Source organism: Balaenoptera musculus, chromosome 15 (assembly GCF_009873245.2).
Source record: "Balaenoptera musculus isolate JJ_BM4_2016_0621 chromosome 15, mBalMus1.pri.v3, whole genome shotgun sequence".
Lineage (NCBI taxonomy): Eukaryota > Metazoa > Chordata > Mammalia > Artiodactyla > Balaenopteridae > Balaenoptera > Balaenoptera musculus.
The window spans coordinates 36,528,387-36,551,533 of NC_045799.1; the positions used below are offsets into that span (position 1 = coordinate 36,528,387).

At 42.0% G+C, this 23,147-nt stretch overlaps 1 protein-coding gene across 1 annotated transcript in view; it reads right to left on the reverse strand.

The window, feature by feature from the left end:
• PAK5 (p21 (RAC1) activated kinase 5) overlaps positions 1-23,147 on the reverse strand; it is a 314,636-nt gene that overhangs the window by 25,807 nt on the left and 265,682 nt on the right. The window contains exon 4 of the mRNA XM_036824177.1: positions 19,251-20,036. Within this exon, the coding sequence (XP_036680072.1) occupies positions 19,251-20,036 (786 nt within the window). The remainder of the gene's footprint in view (positions 1-19,250; positions 20,037-23,147) is intronic.

The window sequence follows — 23,147 nt, forward strand, 5'->3', positions numbered from 1 at the left end:
CTTTACCTGCCCTCTGACCTCCCCATCCTGCCTATTTCTTCCTCCTTCCCTATTAAAATCCCCAGAAGTAGACTCTGAGACCTGGATTCAAATGCAAGTAGTAGGAGGTGATCCCAGGGGTTATGAAGGGGAAAATGCCAATACAGTAAGTCCCCTACATACGAATGAGTTCCGTTCCGAGATTGTGTTCATAAGTCCAATTTGTTTTTAAGTCCAACAAAGTTAGCCTAGGTACCCAACTAACACAATCGGCTATATAGTACTGTACTGTAATAGGTTTATAATACTTTTTACACAAATAATACATAAAAAACAAACAAAAAATAAACACTTTTAATCTTACAGTACAGTACCTTGAAAAATACAGTACTACAGTACAACAGCTGGTATACAGGGGCTGATCAAGTGAACAGGCAAGAAGAGTTACTGACTGGAGGAGGGAGAGGAGGTGGGAGATGGTAGAGCTGAAGGATCGTCAGCAATAGGAGATGGAGGGCAAGCTGCAATTTCACTCATGCCTGATGTGGATGACACAGGTTCTGGGTCCTTGCTGGATTCAATTCTACTTACCGTCTTGGAAAAAAAACGATCCAGTGATGTCTGGGTAGTAGCTCTTTTTTCTCATCTTAGATGATGCAGTAGCACTGGATTGCATTCTGAGCAGCTGCTGCAACTTTCATGTACCATTCTACATTTGGGTCCTGTGCCTCAAAAACTAACAGTGCCTCCTTGGATAAAGAAAATCCCCTTGCCATTTCGTGCATTGTGAATCTCTTCAGTTCTTCAGTTACTTCTTCTTCCTCTTGTCTCTCTGCCCTTTCTCTGGGCCTCCAATTCCATAAAGTCTTCATTAGTAAGCCCCTCATGTTGCACAGCAAGAAGTTCAATGAAGTCGTCCTCTTGCAGATCTAGCTCCAGCTTCTCGCTGAGGGTCATTAAGTTGCTGAAGACCTCTTTGGACTCCTCATCCACCTTCTCAAATCCATGAAAATCGTGAACAAACTGTGGGCAAAGGTCCTTCCAAATCCCATTCATGGTGATGGCTGTAACTTCACGCCAAACAAAGTTAATGTTTTTTATGGCCTTGTAGATGTTAAAGTCCTTCCAAAATTGTCACAAGGTTGTTCCTGATTCATCACTCGCCTTAACTGCCTGACAAAAAGTGTGACGTACATATTTCTTGAAAATCACAATAACTCCCTGGTCCATGGGTTGGATGAGTGACATAGCATTTGGTGGCAGATGCACTACTTTGGTGTTGGGATGAAAGTTGTCCATGAATGGGGGGTGGCCTGGAGCACTGTTGAGAAGCAAAATAATGTTGAATGGGACATCTTGCTCCAAGCAATATTTCTCTACGTCCAAGATAAAGTGGTGGAAAAATCAGTCCTGGAAAATGGTGTGTGTAACCCAGGATTTGGGGTTACTCTTCCACACAACAAAAAGAGAGCCCTGGGCTATGTTTTTAAGGGCTCTTGGGTGCTCTGAATGATAAACTAAGACAGGCTTCAGCTTCATATTGCCGAAAGCATTGCCACCAAACAACAGAGTTAGCTAGTCCTTTGCTGCTTTATAGCCTGGCATCAACTTTTCTTTCTTATTGATGTAACTTTTGTCTGACATCCTTCTCCAGTACAGTCCTGTCTCATCCACATTAAAAACCTGCTAGGGGAAATATGCTCCTTCATCAATAATTTCTCAAAGCATTTCAGGAAATTCCCAGGCAGCTACCATATCTGCACTTGCTGCCTCGCCACTTACCTTTACGTTGTGAAGGTTGGCTCTAGCCTTGAACCAATGAAACCAGCCATGGCTGGCATTAAAAGATGTGCCCTCTGATTCTTCACCATGTTTCTTCTTCAAGTCTTCATAAAGGCTTTTAGCTTTCTCTTGAATCAACATTAAGCTGAGAGGGACTCAACACTGATGTGATCCTGCGTCCACACACTGAGAAGTTTCTCCATCTCCTCCATCACTTTTCCATGCTTCTTCGATATTACTGGTGACATCATCAGCACAGCAGACTTCACATGTTCCATGATCTTGTCCTTGTTCTTCAGGATCATGCCGATGGTTGAACAATTCATGTTATAAGAACTAGCGGCGTCTACCATCTTATTTCTCCTCGCTTCACTCTCTCAATTATTTTCACTTTTGTTTCCATCGTTATTGCTTGGTGCTTCTTAGCAGTACCAGCTATATCACTGTTGCTTTTACGCTTGCTTCTGGACATCCTGGGCTTGAAATAAAGATACTGTACAGTACAGTACACAAAAGCACAACCACTTGTAGAGGATGTACGCATGTGACAATGTACACCAGACATGTGAACCAACTTACGTGATTGGACATACGAATGCACATTCACATCTTTGAAAGTTCACAACATGAAGGTTCATATGTAGGGGACTCACCGAATACGTAAAAGGGACAACCTAACTCCCTGTGCAAAGCAGCTTTTCGGACAATAAGATAAACACATACAAATCAGTATAAATGTATAATGTTTGAGAAAATCCAAAATCTGCAGGGCTGTGTGTGTGTATGAAAGAGAAATCTGCTTAGCCCTCAAAAGGATTCCAGGCAAGAACATTCTACTCTGATTGTGAAGAGTGGATTGAGGGAACTTAGTGGAGAGGATGGGGAGGACACACAGGGCAGGGGTGGGGGAAGCCAGTGAGGGCTGCCATGACACTAGGTGTAAGTTCTAGCAATCACTCTCTGGAAAAGGTCAAGAAGGAGCTCTGGTCACCCCTGGAATGACTGAGGTCAGGGATGGTGAATATTCCACATCATACCACCCTCGCCTCCTTGCCCAAAGCAGAAAGTGCTAATAGATGAATACACTGTTTTGTGTAAGATCCTGATGATAACGAGAGTGTTGGATACATAGAAGGTGTTTGAAAAAGATTCGTTGATTGGACCTCCAGCACCTTCTTAACACAGAGTCCCAGGAAGTCTCTACCACTCAACCAGGATGTACATGGAATGACATTTACATGCCCACTCCAAGGATCCAGATTTGCTCTAAAATTATGGTTATTGGCTACATGTGGCTATTTAATTAAAATCAATAGAAATTAAAAGTTAAAATTAAAAAATTCCATTCCTCACTCATATTAGTCACATGTTAGGTATTTAAGAGTCAACACGTTGGACTAGATATAGAATATTTATAGAACATATAGAATATTTCCACCATCGCAGAATGTTCTATCGGGTGGCACTGTTCTAGTTGAATTCATTGTTTCCACATTGTGGTCCATTCATTCATTCGTTTAGTGCACAGATTAATATTTAAGCAACCATTATGTGCTAGGCACCATTTCAGGTGCTGTGGGAAGGTCCAGCAATAATCATAATGGATGGTATTTCTGTTGTCCTGGAGTTGACATTCTAGAGAAGGAGACGGATGATAAACAAGAAAATTAATAAATATACAGTATGTGGTCCAGTAGTAATAGGTGATATGAAGAAAAATAAAGCAGAGCAAGGGGGTTGAGAGTAACAAGGTGCCATATTTCATGGGATGGCCAAGGAAGGCCTTTCTGAGAGGTGTAATATGAGCAGAAACCTGGCTGAAGTGCGGGAGCAAGCCTGTGACTGTGGGGGGCAGGGGTAGTCCAGGCAGAGGGCACACCACACGCAGGATTCTGAGGCACACACAGGCTTGAGGAACAGCCTGGAGGCTCTCCTGGAGCAGAGAGGAGGCAGTTTGGAAAGACAGACAGAGAAGCGGTGAGGGGGCAGATCATACAGACCATGGAAAGGATGCTGGATGTTGCTGAGGGAGGTGGGAGCCACTGGAGGTTGCTAAGCAGAGGACAGTGACATGAACTTGACTCTCTGGATGCTGGAGAAGAGGCTTTGGTGGCAAGAGTGGAAACAGGGATGCCAGTTAGCTTACTGCAGTCAATGTAGGCAGAGATGAGGGTGGGTGCTGTAGATGGGGTGAGAAATGGGATCCAGAGTAGGGTCTGAAGATGGAGCTGATCCAATTTGCTGATGGATTGGATTAGAATATGAAGGAGAAGAATCAAAGATGACTCCCAGGATATTATCCTGAGGAGCAAGCCACTTAATAATAGGAGGAGCATAGGGGCAGGAGCAGGCTTCTCGGCTGTGAATGAGCATCCAAGATGGCTCCCAGTGATCCCTGCCTCCCGACATGAATGTGTAGTCTCCTCCCTTATTGTATCAGGTTGATCTGTGAGCAAAAGAATATGGTGGAGGTAATAGTAAGTGTCCTCTGAGGCCAAAAAAGACATTGTGGCTTCTCTGCCTTCTCTCTTGGATCACTTGCTCTGGCTTTCTCCAGCTGCCATGTCGTGAGGACACCCAAAATCCTATAGAGAGGTCCTCCTGCCAAGAGCCAGCTAGAAACTGAAGCCTTCCACCAACAGCCATGTGCACCATATTGGAGGTGATCCTCTGTCCCCAGTCAAGCCTTCAGATTATTGCAGCCCTGCTGACCTCTTGACTGCAACCTCATGACAGACTCGAGGCCAGAATCACCCAGCTAAGCTAGTCACGGAAACCCACAGAAACTGTGTGAGGTAATAAATGTTCATTGTTGTTTTAAGCCATTAAGTTTGGGGATGATTTGTTACACAGCAATAGATAACTAAAACATAGGGTGAAACCCAGAGTTCCATCATGGCCACATTAAGTTTGAGAGAGCTATTAAGCATCCAAAGGGAGATGCCACTTAGGTGACTTAGACATGCCTCCAATCCAGGGAAAAGTTGACGCTAAAGACATGAATCTGAGAGTCATCAGTCTTTAGCTGGTGTTAAAAGCCATGGTGTTGAATGTGTAAGAGAAAGTCCAAGGACTACAACATCTAGAGACTAAAAAGTGGAGAAGGAACTTGCAAAAAGGAGCAGAGAAGGAGTGGCCTGTGATGTAGGAAAGAAACTAAGGGACTAGGATGTCCTGAAGCCCAGGAAGGAAAGTATTTCAAGAAGGAAGGAGTGATGAACCACATCAAATGCCACGGAGAAGTGAAGTTGGATGCAGCATGTTGCTCATTGCATCGGGCAACATGGTGGTCATCTGGCAGAACAAAGGTGTCTGAACCTCTGGCCCCTTGCACAGCATGAACAGATGCCTCTTCAACAAGTCAGGGAGCAAGATCTGCACACAGCAGCCTCCTGAAAATTGCCATGGTACCATTCTCAGTTATGCACTGTCCATTGGCTCCCAGATCACACTGCTGGCCTCCTGTACTGCTGCACTCAGACAGCCTAGCATCAGCCAGCAGGGGCCGGGGTCCTGCTAAGCCAGGGCCCTGGCCTGGTTGCAGAGCAGAGAGAACATATTTGAAGGACATAATGAGGGCTGAATATTGATTCTAATGACTTGAGTCAAATCATTTAGCCTCTCTCAACCTCAGTTTCCTCATCTGTAAAATGAGGGTCATCACACCTCCCTCATGGGGCTTTTATGAGGCTTACCTGGGGGAATCCTAGAGCAGCCTGGTGTTTAAGAAAAGACTTTGGACTCAAAAACTTCTTCTGCCATTTACAAGTTGTACGACATTGGGCAAGTTATTTCAACTCCTGTGCTTCAGTTTTCTCACTGGTAAAATGAGAGCAATAATAATAATACCTACCAAATGATAATAATACCTATCTCCTTAGGTCACTGTGAACTCTAAAGAACTGAATACAATCAAAGGATTTGAACAGTGACTGTTCCATACAGTCTGTTAATTCATTCTGGGTAGTGTTATTATCATATAAAGTGCTTAGCACAGTAGCAGGAATATAAAAGAAAATAATAAATAGTAACTACAGTGGTAATAAGACTAGTGAGCATTTACCGAATATGTACAATGTACTGGTAGCATATATACTCCCATACATTAACCTTCTAAAACAATCAAAGTGTTCCTAATTATAATATATTCAGCACTGTATTATAATTAAAATGCTACATTTGACATCAAGCTGATTTTTGTCTAAGGTCCTGGATTTATGCCATACACAAGGAAAACTGGTGTGTGTATGTACTGGGCTGGGGGGGAGACAAATGTCAGTGTAAATTAAATAATTCAATTCTTCCTTTAAATTAAGCTCCAGATTAGCCAAGCCCAGTCTAGTCACAAGGCCAGTGTGTGAGGGCAAGCGGGGTCTGTGACTTTTACTTTTGAAAGTGTGTCCTGGGAGCCACCACATGCCATCATCTCCTGGTGTCTTCCTGGGAGGATCTCCTCCTGTAGTTTAAGTGAAACTGAATTCATTCCCCACAAGCATGTATAACTGGTCTCTGAAGAAATGTCAGAAATAAAAGGCTGTTTCCTGTAGGAATCGCATCTGGACACTGCTCTTCCTTATCAGAGTCTACTCTTCACGGCTGGCATGATGCATCAAGAAAAGGATGCTTGTATCCGGTCTTACATTTAGATCTTTAATCCATTTGGAGTTTATTTTTGTGTATGGTGTTAGAGAATGTTCTAATTTCACTCTTTTACATGTAGCTCTCCAGTTTTCCCAGCACCACTTATTGAAGAGACTGTCTTTTCTCCATTGTCTATTCTTTTGCCTCCTTTGTCTTGTAAATCAACCATACTCCAATATAAAATAAAATAAAAATTAAATTTAAAAATAATTAAATACAAAAAAAAAGAAAAAGAAAGTAAAGGATGCTTGTCTGCACAAGTGGGACAATTTCCAGTCAGACAGAATGCAGAGTTGTTCAGTGCTAGCTAAACGTCTTTGAAACTAGGTCTTGGAGATAAAACGGTGCCATTGTCTTTCATGGCTGCTGGGAAGAGGTGCAGACTCTTAAAAAAGCATTGGATGAGGAGCAAACACTATCACAGGAGACAGTTTTTGGAACCAGACTCAAGGGATACCAGTCAAAGGACAATGGACTTTTGGTTCCAGTGAGAAAATGCATGGTCCTCCCTCCAGACTCCATCTGCTCAAAGAGATGATGGTGGACAAACAGCTGGCTTTGGGAAGGAGAAATTCATAGGTGACTTTGTTCTGGCCACCATGTTGCAGAACCATGGCTCTCAGTTGGGTTTTGATGACCCAAGGTTTCCATGATGGTGACTATCGCTGGCCCACACGTTGGTGGCTGGCCTCATGATTTTTCACTCTAAGAGTCAAGCAGAAGGCAGTTAATCCCACTGTATTGATAAAGTTGAGGCTCTGGGAGGTGAAACTGTTCCCAAGCAATCTGAGGCCAGCTGCCCCAAACCTCCAAGAAGATTACACAAACCGATTCTTCGGCTCAGGTCAGGCCTTCACCTCCAGTGGGAGGGTGTCCATATCCCAGCTGCCGGACACACTGGCACCACAGGCCTGCTTTCTTGCCTGCCTTGGCATTTCTTCCACTAGTTGTCACCTCCCTGGCCTACATAATCAAGGGTGGACATTCTCTCTGATAAAAAGTAGGGGTGTTTTACTGGGAGCAAAGTCGGAGCCCCTTCCATTAACCAACTGCTCTGTTAGAAGCCTGTCTCACAGGAGTAACTCACACTGATGTTAATAATGATACTTGACATTTGCTGAGTGCTTCCCACGTGCCAGGGACTGTTCCAAGCATTTCATGTACATGGCTACATTTAAATCCCAAGTTACACAGTGAGATAAAGTCCTGTAATTGTTCCATTTTACAGAAAAGGAAACTGAGGCACCACAGGTTTAAGTAGTCATACAAAGGTCTCAAAGCTCCTAAGAAGTCGAGCTGGGGTTCAAATCCAGAGAGTGTCACTTTAGAACGTGGGTCCTTGATACCTTCTCAGAGCTATCTTTCAATGATGAAAAGGTAGACAGGGTCAGGACAGAGGTGGGCACAGTGTAGAGTGACTCCTACGGAGCTAAAGCCTGATTAGGGTGTTTCACTGGGGGCCCAGATGTCTGAGCAGCCTGAGGCCAAATGCAAGAACTGGGCCAGAAAATGATGGATGATAATGCCTGGGGGAGGGGGGTGAAAAGAAAAATTAAGTGTGTGTGTGTGTGTTAACAGTCTTGGCTTATAGAAATCGCTCAAAATATACAAAAAAGGAATAATCATCACAGCAAAATGAGTTGCTCATATATACATAATTCACTGCTTTCATTTTTACTTTGGCCAGAGCAGGATTTTGTGTTCAGCTGCAATGTCCAAACTTTCTTCTGTGTGTTTGTTCAAGAAAGAAAGCCCAAGCTTTCTTCTATAACATGGCCTCCTGGTCCTTTTACATGGTTCTTAAACTGTTATAATTATTTAACTGTTCTACTCTAAATCATCTTTCCCATGATATCTTATAATTATAAATGGGTGAAACAAAAATGATGAATTTGTCCATATATACTGTTTTGTACATATATACATGTTCATGTCTATAAGAGAGACTTGCAGAAGAGTGAAGTTTGAACTGGGCTACCTTTTCTACAACCTGATTTACAAATATATTCTAGAACAAAAGGAGTACATTTGGAGTCCACGTGGGCAGGACTGTAGCATCTCAAGAGGGATGTAGGATTTTATCATCTAGTGAAACCACAATGTGGTGAAATTGGACCAGGGAAAGGTACAGATATTTAATAAGCAAATCCAATGTGCCTCCCACCATCCGTGCCCCGAACCATTTCCAAAAGATCTATGCATATAGTTTACCTTCTAAGACCTTATTGCAAGGGCATAGGGAGCAGGGGTGGAAAGCCACAAGGCAGGAGAGAAAACAATAAAGAGACACCAGAAAGGCTTCCCCCACTTCTCCAAAGAGAACAGTCCTGTGATTCTGTGGAAAAGTATCAATAGTTTCATACAAGTGAGACCATGGTCTGCATACTTTTAAGGGTGATCTCCATATGGCAAGATGTAATAAGAGGAGAACAGATTTATTTTGTAAATTATTACCCAGGCTGATATCAGCAGACTGCCAAACTGCTTAGTTGATGTCACAGGACCACTAATTGTCATTGGAAATCAGATACGTTCTCAGAAGGAATTCTCACTACAGGAATCTTTAAAAATACTGAAAAGACATAGAAAAAGTCTTAGTTTCCTTCCTCTAAAATGGTTAATAACATATATTCATTTTTTAGTTTCCCAATGCCTTTTAGAATTCAATATAAATTAAATCTTAAAGAAATGGGCTTTTTCATGTCTCTACTCAAACCCAATCAAAAAATAAGAAGGACCAAAAAAAACAACAAAAAAGCAGTATTATATGGGAATAAATAATCCTCAGTTAACAACTCAGCCAGATTCCCCTTCCACAATGAGCACATCTCCAAGGATCAGGCCAGTCACAGGCTTGCGATGTATCAAAATTATAAATAATTATAGCAATGAATTCATTTAATCAATCAATTTCCCCAGTGGTGTGCTGGGGTGGACAGGGCATAAAACTCCACACAGCTATCAATTACTCCGATTACAGCTGGCTGCCAGCCACAATTCCCCTGATCCATGTTAGTTAAATGCACATTAATCTGAATTTGGCAGTGTAATCAAGGACCTAACTGAACTGTGAAATTGAATTCTGCGGTAGAACATCATTTGACCATTTTATGCCAAGGCTAGGAAAAAAGGCTCGGTGGGGGGAAGGAGAGAGAAAGAAAAGAAGGAAAAAAACCCTGCGGCAGCATCTATTTGTCACTGTGGCCTTCCGTGCTGGTGACAGGGAGGCTGCGGCTGGATTGTGCTGGATGTGTGTGTGTGTGTGCACGGGCAGGCGTGTTGTAAGTCTGCGTCCACAGAATGGGGACTGCGGAAGTTTCCATGAAGGATGGTGTCTCTCTATCCACTCCTTGCAGTTATAGGGGATGGGAAGGCAGCCGGTTCCAGTGCCTGAGTGTGATGCCCCAGTACACCTTTCAAAGAACAATAAAGCAAAGACACTGCTCATCCCCCAAATGAAAAAAAGCCAGGCTGCGCGCTGCTTGTTCTCCACAAATCAAATGCAGGGTAAAAGTGAATCATAAGGCTCTGAGCAAGAAAAGGACATCTTAAATTGTCCTTACTTGACTCAAAGGGAAAGGTAACAGGACCAGGCTTGGCTTGGCTTGGGGAAAGAAAAACGTCTGCTTGTAAGGATTTGGGAGTGACTCAGTACCTAGCTTTCTCTGTAGGGACATTTTAGAGACTGATAATTAGGGGAAGGGGATTCATTAAACCCTGTGACCTGCATCCCTGCTGTTATGCTCTGCAATCTCACAGCAGGAACGCCACTGATGGTGGCCAGTCCCCACCTGCCTGGCCTGTGGCGGATGGGCTCCTGTGTCTCCATCCATGACTTTCCAGCCTCCACTTCTCCCGCTGAGGTGACTGCTGACACGAGAGCTCCGATTACAGGATGGTAGGGAGTTGTTCCACCTCCAATGGCATCTTAATAAACAACAGCTACTGTCCCCGCTTGAGGCAAAACCATGTTCAGTTTCTTATGAATTACTTATATTCATTTACTAAATGGAGTGGCCCTGTTTCAGAGTCTATTATATGGACCAGATGACAAAGAGACACAGCACACACTTTGAGCTGGCATTCAATTTTGGTGAAAGAGGCACACATATCACAGCAGGGAGCAGCAGTCAAGGGCAGGGCCCAGTAGAACCTCAGGGATCAAGGTGTCTCCTTAAGGTCCTGGTGCAAGGAACTTGGGAAGGAGGTTCAGTTCTGGATGATCAGACACTTGCTGGGTTTCCAAACTGCATGTAGCAGAAAGCCATTCACCATATTTAGCATTTTTGCAGGAAAATCTCCCACACCGTGAGGCTGGATTCCTATTTAGGCATGTAGGAATTTACACCTTATGACACGAAGTTTGAAGAGACGTGTACTTCCCTGCCTTACAAAACGGATGGCAAATGCACACAGAGAGTTCTGACAAGTGGCTCATGACCCCTACAAAGAGGCAAACCCTAGTTATTTGAAGAAATGAATCAATCTCCCATCAGCAGGCTCAAGGGGACAGGATATTTTGGGCTCTTCCTCCACCTCCGAATCAGTATATCCAATTCACCCCCCACCGTTGCTACTCCAAACTAAGGATGCATCCTCTATTCAAGAGCAGAGTACTCTGACCTGTGATCTGTCACCGCCTGCAGAGACATGGTGGGGGGAAGGGGGCTGCACCTTTAGGAATTAGTTCGCTGCTGTAGAATATGGTTCAAATGTGTCAGGGCCTCTAAGAGCACTGGGACAGACAATGCCAGGTTAGATTCATTTCGTTTTTAATTTGGTAACAGGAAAACCCACTTATAATGACCAAAATACAATTTACTTTGAACCACAAGAACGTTCATGGGAAGATGAGTTCATTCATAGGCAAATGATGCCTAAAGTCTCCATGAGAAGGGACAGATGTTAGAGATGTTGCTCTGAATCACCTCTTTGATGTTTTATGAGCCTTAATGAACATCTTGCGGGAGCCCATGTGTAAAGGAAGAAAAATCTACAGGCGATACTATCCATTGTTATATTAAGCAATTAAGCACTTTTCTCTCTCCCCATGCCCCCCTCTCAGATTTTTGACGCAGCCCATCAGATTTCAACATCCTCGTCATTTCACTACCCATCAGGCCCTAAAGTATCTCTGAAAAGTGTTCTGCTGGGATCCTTAGTAGATTAGGAGCTACAGTTTTGTTCCTGGAGCCTTGGTTGAATCTGGGCGTGACAAGTACCACAAAGAATTGTGAGACATTAAACTATTGATTCAGGAAGGCTGAGCACACTGGTTCAATTGCTTTTTCCTTCTAGGAAAAGCAAAGTGAAGCTGAGCAGGGAAAAATCATTGCACTGGTGACCCCAGAATGAAGGTTTAGGGAACCATGCCACTGTTTTTCTTGCATCCTCTCTCTTCACTCAGAGCCCCTTAATATGCTAGCTATTTGGGATGACGTGGGCCCAGCATTGGTCACTTTGCTGCTCTGTGCAGTGGAGATGAAGAGAGTAAGGTAGAGGGATTGGTTGGCAGGAACCATCACAACTATGCATCTATAGAGATGATGGCTCTTGCCTTAATGCTGCTAAATTTTCTGTTCTCTCTTAGCAGCTGTCTTCCATAAGAAGTCTGAGAATGTCATTTCCATTCTGGAGAGTAGAGAAAGCACTGGGGTGGCAGGATTGTGGTCCTCAGGCCAGTTCAGTCGCTAAGGCTCTGCATGACCTTGAGAAGTCACACGGCTACTCTGGCCTTCCGTGACCCATATCTCTAAAGAGATGACAGCAGTAATTATGAGGTTGCACAGAGTGGCCGTGAGGGCAGAGTCAGATAGAACCTGTCCCCATATTTTGAAAATATATAAAAGATTATACCGACAGGATGCTCCTGTGACTGGCGAGAGCAGATATGGTGACATGTTTTCCAACCAGAAATATTCCTGAGACTAAGGGCTGACACTGAGGGCTTGCCATGTGCTAACTCCTTTACATTTATTAAACTTTTTTCATCCTCAGGACAAGTTTGAAGTAGGTATTGAGACACCCTATTTACAGATGAATGAACTGAGGCACAGACAAGATCACACAGCTAGAAAGTGCTGGAATCTTGGGGATCTGATTCTAGAACTTGTGCTCTTCAATGCCTTCTGTAATGGGTGAGAAAATCTGGTCTGTCTTTTATAAAATCAAATAAGACCATCATTCAAGGTACAGTGAGTGCGTAGGAGAGCCTCAGGGATCGCTACTCTTAATGCTTCCTTTGCAACCCATGGTCCCAGCTTTACCCACAAATCACAGTCTGCTGATGCTAAGGCGCTTCTTGGAGGATTCCAGCCTACCAAGAACAGAGAGAATAAAGTGCATTCCCATGCACCTCAAATCCACCTGTGAATCAGCATCCATTCTTTGTCAGAAAGGTGAGGGCTGCCTGCGGTGTGTGCATCTAGGCCCCAAGGCCTCATATCCATCTCTCTGCTCCTTGGTTTTCTTGGTGGAAATGGGAATGTTCTGGAACAGGTAGGCTTTAGAGTGAGACGGACCTAATTTTGGATCCTGGCTCAGCTGTTTGTCTTCATATCCTTGGGACGTCCGGAAAGATATACTCTCTTTGAGTCTCAGCTTCTTCACTGTAAAAGGGAGATGATCTTGAATTCTTCCAGAGTTGTTGCGAGGACAAAATTGGGTCATGCTTGTAAAATGTCTAGCACAGTGCCTGGCACACGGTAACCTCCAGCGTCACATCACAGCCGTCATCCATCTACACACTATACACACAGACTGATGTATACAGACGATGCGTATTAATAATTAGGTTACTGTAATTGTCAACTTATTTAACCTCACTCAACATCATAAGGCAGGGGCTGTCTTTATTCCCATTTCATAGATAAAGGAGTAAAGGCACAGTTAAGCAGTTTATTCACCCAACTGTAAGTGGCAATATCAAGACTCAAACCCAGGGAGTTTATCTCCAGAACCTATAGCCTTGACTGCCAGAAAGCATTTGGGGAACGACAGCTAGAGAACAGGGCTTCTCAGCTGGAGTTGCTTCTGCTCCCCCTGCCCCATATGACATTTGGCGTTGTCTAGAGATATTTTGGTTGTTACAGGTGAGGGAGGGGTGCTACTGGCCTTTGGTGAGCAGAGGTCAGGGGTGCTGCTAAATATCCTACAGTGCATGGGGTGCCCCACAACAAACAATTACCAGGCCCAAAATGTCAATAGTGTCAAGGTTGAGAAATCCAGCTATAGAATGGAACAGGATGACACAAACCAAGGGGACGTTATTGCTGCAGGTGTTAGAAGGAGCTCGTAAGGAGCCAGGTTAAGGCGTGGCACCGCAGAAGCTATTCCTGTGCCATTGGGGATGTCGCCAATGTCTGGCTGAGGGGGTTGAGCCCAGAAAGCTGGGTCCCAGCTCTGCTATGAGCAGACTGACTGGGCTGTTTCCTGTTCAAAGTTCTAGAACTCCCATGGGATCAGCTGAGGCTCAATTTTAGTGGAAAGCCTGTATTGGTGACTTCTTCCCTTGCCCTATCTTGCTTTTTTCCTATTGCTCTCTCTCCCTCAATAAATCACCTGTTCCAGAATCCCTGTCTCAGGCTCAGCTTCTAGGGATCCCAGCTGAAGAACATCTGCTTTCCTGAAAAGTCTCCAGCTGCCCATCAGAAGTGCTGTCAACATCATTCTATCCCTTCTTCCCTCCCACTGGCTCTGAGGAAGCAGCATTCTTCTCTTCTGGTATTTAGAGTGTAGATCACTTATCTACACTCTAAATACCAGCTTCTCAAATCACAGGGATGGTTGCTACACAGCCATTTTCCTCAGCATCCTTAAAGGTCTCTTTTTCTACTAACCCTTCCTCTCACTTCATGCATCCCAGGCAACCTCCAGAATTTACAGGACTGTGAGGCTCAACAAGGTAACACACGGATCTGGCAACCAGCCAGTGTTTCGTGAACTGGCAGATCTGGGATGACGTTGGGGGCTTCTTGGCAGTTGGAGCCAGAACAAGGGATGGATGTGCCGAGCCAGCACCAGACACCCAAGCCAACAGCCGCCTCATCCCTGGAAAGCATTGGCATGAGCAAAACCAAATGCACTGGAACAGGGTCTCCAGCCAGTTTCCCTCCCTATAAGGCAGCCTTGTCTGCAGGGGAGGGTGGAAAGCAGTCTCTCTCCATATCCATTTTGGTAATTCTGTGATCTGAATGGTGCTATATGGATATGGTTTGGCTTTATCTTTTCCCCCAAGGTTTCATCTGCTCAGCCCCAGCAAAAAAAACATTTAAAAGTAAAGAGATGGATGCCAATATCTACAGATTTCATAACATCCTTTATTCCTGTTACACTAATGGGAAAGGTAGGTAGATAACATTGGAGGAGTTTTTTACTGTGGGTTAACATTTGTGAATTTTTTTAAAAATTTAAGCCAAAATGTAAAGCTGGTGTCACACACACACACAACCACACACACATACACACACACACACCCCTCCTCATTTTTGCTCTATCTGGAAACTTACTCAAGTTTCATGCTTTCTCTTGTTATTGGAGATGTGAACATTACCCGTCAGTTTCTAGAATTTTCCATGAGCCAAAGTCAAATTATCTGAGTCATGATTGCTATTTCTTCTCTCAGCAGGAAATCCAAATGTGATTGGTAGATTTTTAAGAGTCTAGTTCTAAGGACACAGGCACCTGAGTCTTTTTAGAGAGATGTTATATTTTTAAGCAAGTAAACGTTTTAATTACTAACAGGCCTCCTACCTCCTACCCTCCCACAAGACCTGCTCGTGAATTTCTCATGGGTCTCCTATGAAACATGGAGCAGCAGATTGCTCCTTTGGAGTTCTGATTATAAGGACTGAAAAACACTTGGTAGGAACTGTTATGGGTTTTTTTTTTTTCTTAAGCCACAATAGTAGCCAAATAGACAAATATAAAGCAGGTCTGCTTTGCCTTATATTTGGAAGTCTGCAAGAAGAGGGAATCAGTGAAGAATTAAGCAATCTATCCCCTCCCTCCCTCTTTCCTCCCATCCTCTTCCTATTCCTCCACTTAACCTAAAGTTTTGGTGGCCACTGGGACCTCTCATGGGTTTTATTGGCAAATGCAGTTGAACCCCTAAAACTACATATGCCAATATAATGGGAAAAATACTGAACTGGGAGAAACTGCAGATCTAGATTCTTATTCTTCTTTTGCAACCAACCAACTGTGAAACCTTAAGTGTGCCATGTGACTTTCTGGACCTCACTTTCCCCTTCTGTGAAATGAGTAGGCAAGGGATGCTGGTGGTTATATTAAATCTCAAATGCCTCTAGGGATTAGGCTAATGGGAAAAATTAATGAAGTGGGCTGGGCAGAGCCTGTCCCTTGTAATGGAGCAGCTTTTACCTCCAGCCAATTCTATTTCCAATGCTATGTGAAAATGTGGGCCCAGGGATAACAGGTTGTCCCATTTTTCATAAGAGAAATCTGAGACCCAAAAGCTGAGAATTCTAAGTGAAATATCTTGATTTTTCAGATGTTGAAAATGACTATTGGGTGACTAAACATGTCAATGGGCCAAATACAGCTCCATGACTGAAAGGTTAAAGCCTCTGGACACAATTTTCTTGATGACCATGACCTAAAACAGCTCCCAACAACAAGCATTCAAATATACCATACACACAAAATCATATTTGACCCTGAATAGCCAAAGCAATCCTGAGAAAAAAGAACAAAACTGGAAGCATCACATTTCCTGATTGCAAACTATATTACAAAGTTATAGTAATCAAAACAGTATAGTTTTGGCACAAAAGCACACTTAGATCAGTGGAACAGAATAGAGAGCCCAGAAATAAACCATACATATATGGTCAATTAATTTTTGACAGAGGAGACAAGAATATATAATGGGGAAAGGATAGTCTCTTCAATAAATAGTTCTGGGAAAACTGAATAGCCACGTGTAAAAGAATGAAACTGGACCCCTATCTTAAACCATACACAAAAATCAACTCAAATGGATTAAAGACTTGAATATAAGACCTGAAACCATAAAGTTCCTAGAAGAAAACATAGGAGTAAGCTGTTTGACATTGCTCTTGGAAATGGTTTGTTTTTTAGACTTGGCATTAAAAGCAAAGGCAACAAAAGCAAAAATAAACAAGTAGGACTAAATTAAACTAAAAAAAACTTCTGCTCAGCAAAGAAAACCACCAACAAAATGAAAAGGCAACCTACAGAACAGGAAAAAATACTTGCAAATCACATATTTGACAAGGAGTTAATATCCAAAATATACTGGGAAATAATAGTGAGGAATTCAGTAGTAAAAACGCCGTATTATCTAATTTAGAAATGATCAGAGTACCTGAATAGACATTTTTCTGAAGAAAACATACAAATGGCCAACAGGTATATAAAAAGGTGCTTAACATCACTAATCATCAGGAAAATGCAAACCAAAACCACGGTGAGATACCACCTCACACCTGTTAGGATAGCTATTATTAAATAGGTAAGAGATAACAAATTCTGGCAAAGATGTGGAGAAAAGAGAACCCTTGTACACTGTTGATGGGAATGTACACTGGTACAGCCACAATGGAAAACAGTAAGGAAGTTTCTCAAGAAATTAAAAATAGAATTACTACATGATCCAGCAATCTCACTTCTGGGTATATATCCAAAGGAAACAAAATCATTATCTGGAAGGGATATCTGTACTCCCATGCCCATTGCAGCATTATTAGCATAGATATGGTATGGAAACAGCCTATGTGTCCATCAACGAATGAATGGATAAGAAAATGTGAATCAAAGAAATATATATATATACAAAGGAATATTACTCAGCCTTAAAAGAGAATGAAATCCTGTCATTTGCAATAACATGGAAGAAGCTGAAGGGCTTCATGCTAAGTGAAATAAGCTAGATAGAGAATGACAAATACTATAAATGGCATCATTTGTACGTGGAATCTTAAAAAACAAAGGAAGAAGTCAAACTCATAGAAACAGAGAGTAGAAAAGTGGTTGCCAGGGTCTAGGAGATGGGGAAAAGGAAGAAGTTGGTTAAAGGTTACAAACTTTCAGCTATAAGGTCTGAGGATCGAATGTATAACATGGTGACTATAGTTGATAACACTATATTGTAGAAATCTGCTAAGCAAGTAGAACCTAAATGTTCTCACACATAAACAAAAAAGGTAAACATGTGAGGTGATGAATGTCTTAACTCAGTGAGGGAAATCCTTTCACAATGTATATCAGTTCATCATCTTGTACACTTTAAATATCTTATAATTTTGTCAATTATACCTCAGTTAAGCTGAAAAAAAATCACATTCTTTATTCCTAAAGTAACCACTGATGTTCAAAAACCAGAGAATGTAACTAGATTCAGCTACAGAATGTATTAATTTGCTTAGCTCACTCTAGAACTATGAAGAGGTTCCTTTGGTTGAGTGATGTGCACAGTAAATTGAATAAACGATCTCATGCATCATGACACATGCATATGGCTTCTTATAACTTTGTTGGTTAGTTGGACAGACTTCTTTCCAACCATTGCCCCGGCAAGAACATAGGAAGAAAAGGCAGCCATGATACCCTGATCATGGGGATTCAAATAAATAACACAGTGAGACGGAAAACATTCTCAATATTTAAATTTTAACTGGCAGTACATATTTCAGGTCTTTATTTCCTCAAGATTTATTTTTAAGTTTATATGTTGGGAACTAAAGTGATAACTATTTTGCTTTTTCTAAAGTGTGGCTTAGTATGACTAAGTATGGCTTAGTCACTCCCACCATGTCCCTAAAAGACTTCAAAATCTTGGATTGGGTTTATGAGAAATAATGAGCAAAGGAAAAATACTGGGTATTGACAATCAATCAAACAGATGATGCAGGCAGGCTTGCCTTCCAGGGTTTGCTATGCAGCCCTTCAAGTGGTTGAAGAGACAGTATTCGGTGAAAGGTCCATGATCACGCTTCAAGAAGTCAAGTCTCCCTCAACTGGTCTGAGACCTCTGAAATCTAGAGCCCACTGCCAGACGTCCCACTTTCACTTTGCTATACAGGGGAGGCAGCGAAAACATTTCTAAGTTACTCCAGGAAAATAAACCCCTGGCACACTTTCCAAGGCATTTTTGCAAAGTCAGTAACTCCTCCAACAGCCATTCCCAAACTCTGGGATATCACGGATCAGCCACATTTCAAAGCAAATTTGCTGCAGCTAACATTAGAAAGAAAAAGTATCAAGAGAGGAATTACAATAAGACAAAACAAAATATAAAGCACACCAAAGAAGGCCCAGCAACCAGATTCCATCTATTATCCCAAAGTTTCATACGAAAAAACAATGACATTTGAATACTAAACTAGTAGAAAAAACATACTCTCAAAATGCGGGACCATCTCTTGAGTTGAACACAATTAACTTTATTAAAAACTTACCACGTTATCCTGATTTTTTCCCCCTGTCCACAGTTCTTTACCAGAATGCATGAACCACTGTTACTCCACCTAATGGTCTACAACTGTATACTCCTTAACACAGAACTTAATACCATGTGAGCACATAACATTTATCATTAGTATATCAGAATATCTTTCAAATACATAATTTTTTTTGCCTTTTAACCAGAAACCTTGTAGGAGCTCCTAAAAGGCTTTGATTTTAATGAATAAATGTGCCTTGCCCTAAATTCTCTGCCCTTGGGGCTCGTGGGTGGAAATCAGGTAGGATTTTGATACGGATTCTCACTTATAGACAAATCAGCACTCTAGAATCTGTATAAGGTTATGGGAGCACACCTTTGTGGAGACCCCACACACCAGAAGGTAGGAGGCGGTGGACGTTACCTTTGGAATGCACATTGTGGGCTCGGACAAGCGAGGGTAGGTGTAGGAGCTGTAGGAGTGTCCTTGGGGGTGGGTTTTAAATGCACTTGCTCCGAAGGGCATCATGGGTTCCTGGAGCCCGGAGCCTGACCGTGACCTCTGCCGCATGGTGGGCTGAGGGCTTGTCTGACTCAGGTATGATGACTTTGGCCTCCTGTCATAGTCATCCAGGCTGGGTCCCCACTCACTTTCGCTGTACGCCAGGCTCTCCTTGGAGCACCCGCTGGTCCCTGCAGTTCTAGAAGGCGTGAATTGGAACGGATAATCCAGAGGGGAGCTGCTTGAGGCTCGCTGGTACCCCCACTTGAGGTCACTGTACTCACTGGGTTTGCTCAGTGAGTCCAAGTGTGTGTGATAATCAACAGGAAACCTGGCTCTGTTGGATTGCAAAGGCTTCATCTCAGAATAGTAGGCTTCCCCATGTTGCATTTTCATTACGTGCCCATTTTGCTTGGCCGAGTGGCTGCCTTTATAAAACGGGTCCAAATCATCTCCATAGAGACTCTTTTCTTTGTACTTTTCCGTCGCATAGTCAGCAGTGGTATCAGATTCGCTGGAATACTGTGAGAAGGTGAGGAATCCATTTTCTTCCCGATGACCTTGACCATGGCTGGAGGCTCCCTGGTCTGGGGTGGGTGGGCTTTCCTTCCTTAGGGAGTTGGAGCGGGTCACGGAGATGTTGTCGAAATCCTCCAGCAGGCCATTGATGGAGGTTTCCTTGCAGGGTTTGTTTCCTCTAACGATTGTCTGGGAATAAGAAAGGGAACACTGTTTAAAGAAAACATTCCATGCTTTCAAATTGATGGAAGAATCCCACCCCGAATCCATCCAACTTAAACCACAGAGGAAAACAGGCCCCAGGAACATTTCATTAAAAAAGATAAAAAAGTCTGTTGGTTGATTTGACTGGTGAAATAAATCAAATATTAAACAATAATCTCAAACTGCAAATTCTTCCTTACCTATCTCAATAGAGAGATCAGACATCAAAAAACCATTTAGAAGACTATATATAGGATATTATTGTCTTATTTTCCAGTTAATTTTCCTCCACTTAATAATAAACCCTAGCTATCTAACAATAAACTGATGATTATAATTTTAAGTCTATAACTCTTTTGTTATAAAAGGTATATTTATTATCTTTTTACATTCGTTATCCAGATTATTTGCAAAATCAAAAACATTGGTACTCGAATAGTAACATACTCAGAAAGAGGTGCACATTTTTTATACCTTTTTATGGAAGACACATAATAATTGAAGTTATCAGATTTTATAGAAGAGGAAGAAACTTTCTGAGCTGTAAATAGGGAACCGCATGAAGATTACTTGTATGATTTAATTTGTGATCAAATGTGATGTTCTTATTAAGTATATAACTGTAATGCTTTCTTGGCCACACTTCTGTGTATCATTAGTATCATCACTGCTGAATTTTGGATAGCTTGGTAATGATGCGCTTGTACCCGAATCTTAGTGACAAATTGCCAAGCCCAAATGTTCCCTTTAATGAGCCTAAATAACACTGGAATGAATAACAGGAACAGAAAGAAATCAGAAACTACTTACAAAACCAGTCAGCTGCACCTTGACAATAACAAGGTTTGCAATAAAATATGACGGGGGTGGATAAAAGAACGAAGAACAAAGTGTGACTTCAGACTTCGGGATTTCAAGAGAAAAACACCTTTGAGAAAGTAGCAAGGAGTTCAAAACTATCTCAGTTAGAACAATAGATTTCAAACTGGAAGAATAAGTCAAAGTTGTCCTAGAGCATATGTTTTTACAGATCAGTGCTTCTCCAACTATCCATAGTGAAAGACAAGGTTTGGTCTTTTTTCCCCCAATCAGTCCTGGACTAAAGCCTTTGGTCTCTACCCTTTTCTTTTAAATAAACGTTTAAGTCTGGAGTACTTTCAGATTAACAGAGAGACTGCAAAGAGAGTTTTCATATATCCCTCACCTAGTCCCCTGATTGTTAACATCTTGCATTACTATTAACTAAACTCCACAGTTTATGTAGATTTCATTAGTTTTTCCCTGGTGTTCCAGGGTCCCATCCAGGATACCTCATTACCTTTATTTGTCAAGTCTCCTTAGACCTGAGACAGTTTCTCAGACTTTCCTTGTTTTTGATGGCCTTGACAATTTTACCGGTGGATATTCTGCAGAATGTCCCTCAATTGGGTGTGTCTGAAGTTTTTCTTATGGTTAAACTGGGGTTATTGGTTTTTGGGGAGGAAGATCACAGAGTAATATACCAATTTCATTACATCATATCCAAGGTACACATGGCTCACCACTGATGATGTTGCCCTTGATCACCTGGCCAAGGTCATGGTTGCCTGGTTTCCACACTGTAAAGTTATATTCCCCTCCGTTCCCTCCCGCTTTCCACATTTCACTCTTTAGAAGCAAGTCACTAAGTGCAGCCCATACTCAAGGGGTGTCAAGTCAAGATCTACCTTCCTGGGAGGGTATATCTACATAAAGTACTTGGAATTCTTCTCCACAGGAGACTAGGCAAGTCTCCCTATTTATTTATTCAATCATTTATTTGACTCAGTAGGGCTGGAATCATGGATATTTACTTGTTTTATACTTTGGGTTATAATTCAATACAGGCATACTTCATTTTATTGTGCTTCACTTTAATGCTCTTTAAAGATTGTTTTTTGCTTTTTTTTTTTTTTAACAAATTGAAGGTTTGTGACAACCCTGCCTCAAGAAAATCTATTGGCACCATTTTTCTAACAGCATTTGCTCATTTCTTGCCTTTGTGTAACATCTTGGTAATTCTCAAAATATTTCCAACCCTCCACCAGTAAAAAACATTAGAACTCGCTGAAGCCTCAGATGATGGTTAGCATTTTTCAGCAATAAAGCATTTTAAAATTAAGGTATGTACATTTTTTTTAAACATAATGCTACTGTACACTTAACAGACTACAGTATAGCATAAACATAACTTTTATATGTACTGGGAATCCAACAAATGTGTGTGTCTCGATTTATTGGGGTATTTGCTTTACTGCAGTGATCTGAAGCTGAACTCGCAATATATCTGAGGTTTGCCTGTACTATGTTGGTTTGTTGCTCAAATTGTTTCAGCTTTGGTTATTAAGAGTTCTTTCAGATTGGCTGCTGTGTCCCTATGACAAGACCCCACTCTTTTATTTTTTGAGCATTTGCTTACTTTCTGGCACTATAAGGTGCTCCAGGCTCATCTTGTATTTTCCCTGTCCTTGCCCTAAAATCGGCCATATCTCCAAGGAGCCTTGGTTCCATTTACTGGAGAATGATATTAGAAACCAATATCTGGGTGCTGGGTATGCACATTGCTACTGGGGTGTCATTGTTTCCAAGCCTCTCTCAGTAAACAGAGCTATGAAATATGCTTATGTAAAGTCACCCACGTACACACACATCTATAATTCTATAAATTCAGCTCTATCTATATTAAATTAAACCTGAATTCAGACAGATATCTCTGAATCTAAACTAGTACCACATGGTTCATTCTAGCTTTACCCCTTACTTGTCTGTAATCCCCACTCTCCCAACAGTGAAAAACCTGGATTCCATTATCTGCTGTTCATTTACCCATTCAATCACCGTAGATACGTACAGCAGTTTCAGAATTATGAACCCACACCACTATGGGAAACAACTGTGCCAACTAGAGTATAGTGTTTATGTGCAGGGTTTTTTTTTTTACTTTAGTCTTCCAGTTTCCATTCAAATCACTGTTTTAAAAGTTACTTAGGTTGGTGCCTTTTTTCCTCACACCCCCTTCAAGGAGGTTATGTCATACACGTGTAATAATAGATTCTTTTGTCACACTCTGCATTCCAT